The sequence below is a fragment of the Gekko japonicus genome, unplaced genomic scaffold (assembly GCF_001447785.1).
Source record: "Gekko japonicus isolate JY-2015 unplaced genomic scaffold, Gekko_japonicus_V1.1 scaffold336, whole genome shotgun sequence".
In the NCBI taxonomy this organism is placed as follows: Eukaryota; Metazoa; Chordata; class Lepidosauria; order Squamata; family Gekkonidae; genus Gekko; species Gekko japonicus.
The window spans coordinates 696,924-702,644 of record NW_015172014.1 but is presented as its reverse complement, the minus strand read 5'-3'; the positions used below and the strand labels follow the sequence as shown (position 1 = coordinate 702,644).

Here is a 5,721-nt window from a genome sequence, read left to right as displayed (position 1 = left end):
GGAGGGGAGAGGAGTTTGAAAGCCACTCTAAGACTCCTCTGGGTAGTGAAGGGCAGGGGTATGAATCCAATCTCTTCTCTTCTTCTTAAGACGCTGAGCTGCAGACCAGAAGGTCAGTAGCTCAGCAGTTCAAGACCCGAGTGCCGCGTCCCTAGCCCCAGCTCCTGCCAACCTAGCAGTTCGAAAGCAAGAAATTGCAACTAGATGAATAGGTACCGCTTCGGTGGGAAGGGAACAGCGTTCTGTGCGCCTCGGCGTCTAGTCATGCCGGCCATATGACCACGGAAAACGTCTTCGGACAGCGCTGGCTCTTCGGCTTGGAAACGGAGATGAGCGCCGCATCCCTAGAGTCGGATTCGACTGGCTTTCGAGCAAGGGGAAACCTTTACTATGGTTTTCCGTTCTGATTTGTTGTTAGGTGCTTGGAGCTGAAATATTTAAAATGAAAAAGATTTTAGGGTCAACCCCAATCCACAAAAGTTGGAAGTGGAGAAGGGAAAGTAAGGGGCGGGGGAGAAAAGCACCTAACCCCAATGAATCACTTTTTGGTTTAGGGAAATCAAGGGTGGCCCAGGCTGACTTGCTGGTGTCAAATCTCAGAAGCTAAGCAGGGTGGGCCCTGGTTCGTAATGGACGGGAGACTGCCAAGGAACTCGAGTGTGGCCGAATGACAACAGCAGGCAAATAACAACAGACCTGGAGTTTTCAGCTTCCGGCCAGTGAGGAAGGGAGAAGAGATTGGATCTATACCCCGCCCTTCCCTCAGAGTCTCCGAGCGGCTCACAACCACCTTTCCCTTCCCCTCCCCACAACAGACACCCTGTGAGGTAGGCGGGCCTGGGAGAGCTCTTTCAAGAACTGCTCTTGTCAGAACTGTGGCTTGCCCAAGGTCATCCAGCAGCTGCAAGTCAAGCAGAGGAGTGGGGGGATCAAACCCGGTTCTCCCAGATTAGAGTCCGCGCACTTCACCACGGCACCAAACTGGCTCTCACACCAAGCTGTCTCTCCGCCTGACCAGGACGGTATTATTTAGTTCTCTCCCCCCCACCACCCATTTAGATTTTAATTCGTTACTTCGGTTTACTTTGCCTTGCCTGGAGCTGGCTAATGAACGGTTTATTTCTTGTGTGAGAACTGAGAGGGGCTCCGGTGTTGCTACGCAGAGGGAGGCAACGGCCAGCCGCCTCTTTTTGTGTCTTGTCCGGATCTCATCCGATCTTGGAAGCTATGCAGGGTGAGAAGACGGCCAAGGAAGGTCCAGAGGCAGACGATGGCAAACTACCTCTGTTTGTCTTTTGCTCTGTCCTGGGTGGTCCAGGGCAGCCCGGCTCTCCACAGATCTTGGAAGCTGAGCAGGGTTGCCTTTGGCCAGTACTTGGATGGGAGATCGCGAAGAAAATCCAGGGTTGCCACGCAGAGGCAGGCCGTGGCCGACCCCCTCTGAACGTCTCTCGCCTTGAAAACCCTACGGAGTCACCGTTAAGTCTTCTGCGGCCTGACGGCGCTTTCCGCCATGAAAGGGGGAGGCGAGGCAGAGGTGAATAGAACGAGGAGATCAGAAAGCCTCTCTCCTCCTGACCCAGCGAAATTTGTCATTTGCCAGTCATCGCTTTTAGGCATTCATAGCTGCAAAATAAGACTTCATTTAAATGATGAATTCACAGAGGATAGATCTGTCTCTGGCTGTCAGCCAGGAAAGCTAAATGAGACCGGGATGAAAGCAGCGCACCTGGCGGCAGCGCACAGAGGCGGGGCTCTTGCCTTTGTCGCTTGCTCGGGAGCTGCCCGGAGAGGTGACTCTCTGAACTGGTTCAGTCAGCTCATTTAGACCCCACCAGTGGGGGCCCGTCGGGCTTCCATCATTCCCTTTCTCTGGTTTAGGCCAATCCAGCAAGCAGAGCGGGGGTTAGAATTTGGGCCTGATGCTCTAACCACTACCCCCACTGCCTGCCTCTCTCTGTGCACGCGCACGTCTGCAGTGTGCTGGTGTTTTTGCTGCTTTCTGTGCCAGGCGCTGTGCACGACAGAGAAGAGAGCCCCCGCCCGAGTGCTTATTCACCGTCTTCCTTCCTTCCTCTCCGCCGCCTTGGCAGCGCTGTTTTTCTACCGCCCCGCCCCGGAGTCCGCCTCGCTGCTGCTGCTGGGCGAAAACAAAGGGCAGCATGCAGAGTGTGTGTGTGTGGGGGGGGGAGGCTGCACTGCGAGGGGAGCCCCGCCCAGCCCTGTGATGATGATGGGCAAGCCACCCGTCCTGGCCTCTCCGACTTTGGTGCCCATCCCTTAAGCTTCCCCCAGGGGAGGGAAGGGCAGAGCCTGCGATGACGGGCAGGGCTGGAATGCAGACCAGCCTGCTGAGGCACAGGCAAGGGGGGGGTGGCTGAGCACCTGTCCCCCCTCCCCCCAACCAGTGTTCCTTCTAAGCTGAGTTAATGTGAGCTAACTCACAGTTTTTTAACCTCCGGCTCACACATTTTTGTCTGTGCTCCGGAAGGATGTGGCTCCGGAGCAAACTGATTTATGCCGCAGCCCAATCGCTCGCTCACCACTTTAATGCCAGGAGCTCACAGCGTAGGATTTGTACTCACAAGATTCCAAAGTCTAGAGGGAGCATTGCCCCCAACCGAGCCAGCTTTCAGATGGACTGGGAGGGGTGCGAGGACCTCCTGCCCCTCACCGCTTAGCTGCTGAGCTCTGGCGTGATCGGGCCTCCAGGTCAGGGCGGGGGATGGACAGAGGGGGATTGCCATTGCCTGCCTCTGCCTAGCAACACCCTGGACTCCCAAGAGTCATTTGCATGTGGAATTCACTGCTGCAGGAAGTGGTGGCGGCTGCAAGCACAGACAGCTTCCAGAGGGGAGTGGAAGAACATTGGGAGCAGAGGCCCATCAGTGGCTCTTAGCCAAAGGGTCTAGACGGAGCAGGGGGCTGCAGTGGCTCAGTGGTTAAGACGCTGAACTGCAGACTGGAAGGTTGGCAGTTCAGCAGTTCAAGACCCGAGTGTGCCGCATGATGGAGTGAGCTCCCGTCTCTGGCCCCAGCTCCTGCCAACCTAGCAGCCCGAAAGCAAGAAATTGCAAGGAGATATAAATAGGTACCACTTCAGTGGGAAGGGAACAGCGTTCCGTGCGCCTTGGTGTTTAGTCATGCCGGCCACATGACCACGGAAACGTCTTCGGACAGTGCTGGCTCTTCGGCTTGGAAACGGAGATGAGCGCCGCCCCCCTAGAGTCAGGTTTGACTGGCTTTCGAGCAAGGGAAACCTTTACCTTTTACTAGATGGAGCACTCTGTCTGGGACAAGGATGCTCTGCATTCTTGGTGCTTGGTGGAGCACTCTGTCTGGGACAAGGGATGCTCTGCATTCTTGGTGCTTGGGGGGCAACACTGGGTTGGGCTTCTGGAGTTCTGGTCTGGCTCCTGATGGCCCCTGGTTTGGGGCCACTGTGTGACACAGAGTGTTGGACTGGATGGGCCACTGGCCTGATCCAACAGGGCTTCTCTTATGTCCTTATGACTTCCTGGGTGGCCTCCCATCGAAGTAGGAACCAGGGCTGGCCCCACTCAGCTTCCAAGATCTGACGAGACCAACGTAGACTCCCTAACAAAGTTTGAGTCTAGTGGCACCTTTAAGACCAATTCTGTTAATTTTGTCGGCCTTCAAGGTGCCGCTGAACTCAAACTTTGTTCTGGGGCTTCAGACCAACGTGGCTGCCCAGTGCCCACCACCTGACTCTTGGCCGCCTAAGTCAGGGCAAGCCACGTTTTAACCTGTTGGGTTATAGCATGTTTGAGTGGTTTTGCTAAAAGCTACCTGGAGAGTCGACAGCTGCCTGACAGTGCAGAGAATTACAGATAATAAATTGACCTCCCTTTCATTCTTCTTTCTCAGTTGGTCCCTTTGCCTGTTTGGTGTCATGGTGAAGTGCGCGGACTCTAATCTGGGAGAACCGGGTTTGATTCCCCACTCCTCCACTTGCAGCAGGTGGATGACCTTGGGCAAGCCATAGTTCTGATAAGAGCTGTCCTTGAAAAAGCCATTTCTGTCAGAGCTCTCTCAGCCCCACCGACCTCACAGGGTGTCTGTTGTGGAAGGGAAAGGAGTTTGTGAGCCGCTCTGAGACACCTTCGGGTAGTGAAGGGCGGGAGATAAATCCAATCTCTTCTCTTCTTCTTCTTCTTTAGGGGACGTGCCAGCCCTCTATGTATGACTGTATGTTTGTCCATAATGTGGGGGTTGGGAGGGCAGGCGTCAGTCTCTTGGGGGGCTCCAGTTCTTAATATCTGCTTGTGTTTCCCATTCTGCCCTTCTGCTTCTCGGAGGCTACAACCCCCAGGATGCCTCTGCGTGGGGGCTGGGAAATCTTGCATTCGCGTCTTAAAGGAACAACATTTTAAGGGTGGGGGGTCGGAACTAATCTCTCTGTCTCTCTCTCCCCTCTGTGCCAATCCAGGGTACCCTGTTCCTCAGCCTGTTTATCCTGCCGCGTCTCCCCCTTACCCCGTGGCCCCGCCGCATCCTGCCGCCGCCGCCCCCAGCCCAGGCTTCAACGTCTACCCGGCCCCTGTGGCAGGGCCTGGAGTCCCCCCGCAGCCTCCCCCGCGTGGGTATCGGGAGCATGCCGCCACGCCTCAGCACCACCAGCACCAAGTGCCGGACCCCCACGTCGCCATCGCCCCTTACATGCCCGTCAGCACCGGCATCCCTCCCGGCTTGGAGTATCTCGCACAGGTGAGGGCCGAGAGCTCCGTGGCGGAGGAAGGTGGGCTTTGCGTGCCGAGGGCCCCGGTCCCTGGCCTGTCTGGCAAAAAGGAAAGCAGGTGTGTGCGTGTGTTTGTTTGTGAAGGGGGAGGAGAGCTTTCTCTCCAGGAGAGCCACTGCCGGCCCGAGTGGGTAGTGTTGGATGAAGTGGACCGTTTGTGCATTATTTGTAATTTTGTCTATTGTATACCACTTTGGTCCCCCCCATCTTGGTACACCCTCTGTGAGCCGCTGTGGCTCAATGGAACCTTCCTGCTAATACCAAGAGGTCGGCAGCAGGAGAGGCCGGGGGCCCCGTGCCTTGCTTGTAGCTCTGCCTTTGGTTGGCTCCTCTGGGCAGCAGGAAGCCGGCCCGGTGGGATCTGGCCACGGGAATAAAGCGCTTTCAAAGGGAGTTAGATAGATTCACAGGGGATGAATCTATCAGTGGCTACTAGCCATGGTGGCTGAGGGGAACCTCCACCGTCAGAGGCACTAAACCTCTGAATCCCAGAGCCAGGAGGCAACCTCAGGGGAAGGCCTCGGCCCCTCTCTGCCCTGTTGTTGGCCCACCAGAGGAACTGGCTGGCCCCTGTATGAGACTAGAGGGACCCTCACTGGTCTGACCCAGCAGGGCTCTTCTGATCAGGGGAAGGCCTCGGCCTCTCTGCCCTGTTGCTGGCCCTCCAGAGGAACTGGTTGGCCCCTGGGTGAGACAGGAGGCTGGACTAGATGGACCCTCCCTGGTCTGACAAAGCAGGGCTCTTCTGAGGTTCTTCTCAGGGGAAGGCCTCGGCCTCTCTGCCCTGTTGTTGGCCCTCTAGAGGAACTAGTTGGCCACAGAGTGAGACGGGATGCTGGACTAGATGGACCCTCCCTGGTCTGACCCAGCAGGGCTCTTCTGATGTTCTTATCAGAGGAAGACCCCAGCCTCTACGCTCTGTTGTTGGCCCACGAGAGGAACTGGCTGGCCCCTGTATGAGA

General features: G+C 56.5%; 1 protein-coding gene across 2 annotated transcripts in view; it reads left to right on the top strand.

The window, feature by feature from the left end:
• PLSCR3 (phospholipid scramblase 3) overlaps positions 1 to 5,721 on the top strand; it is a 19,538-nt gene that overhangs the window by 3,308 nt on the left and 10,509 nt on the right. For both annotated transcript variants that reach the window (XM_015420345.1, XM_015420343.1), the window contains exon 2: positions 4,451 to 4,728. In XM_015420345.1, the coding sequence (XP_015275831.1) occupies positions 4,451 to 4,728 (278 nt within the window). The remainder of the gene's footprint in view (positions 1 to 4,450; positions 4,729 to 5,721) is intronic.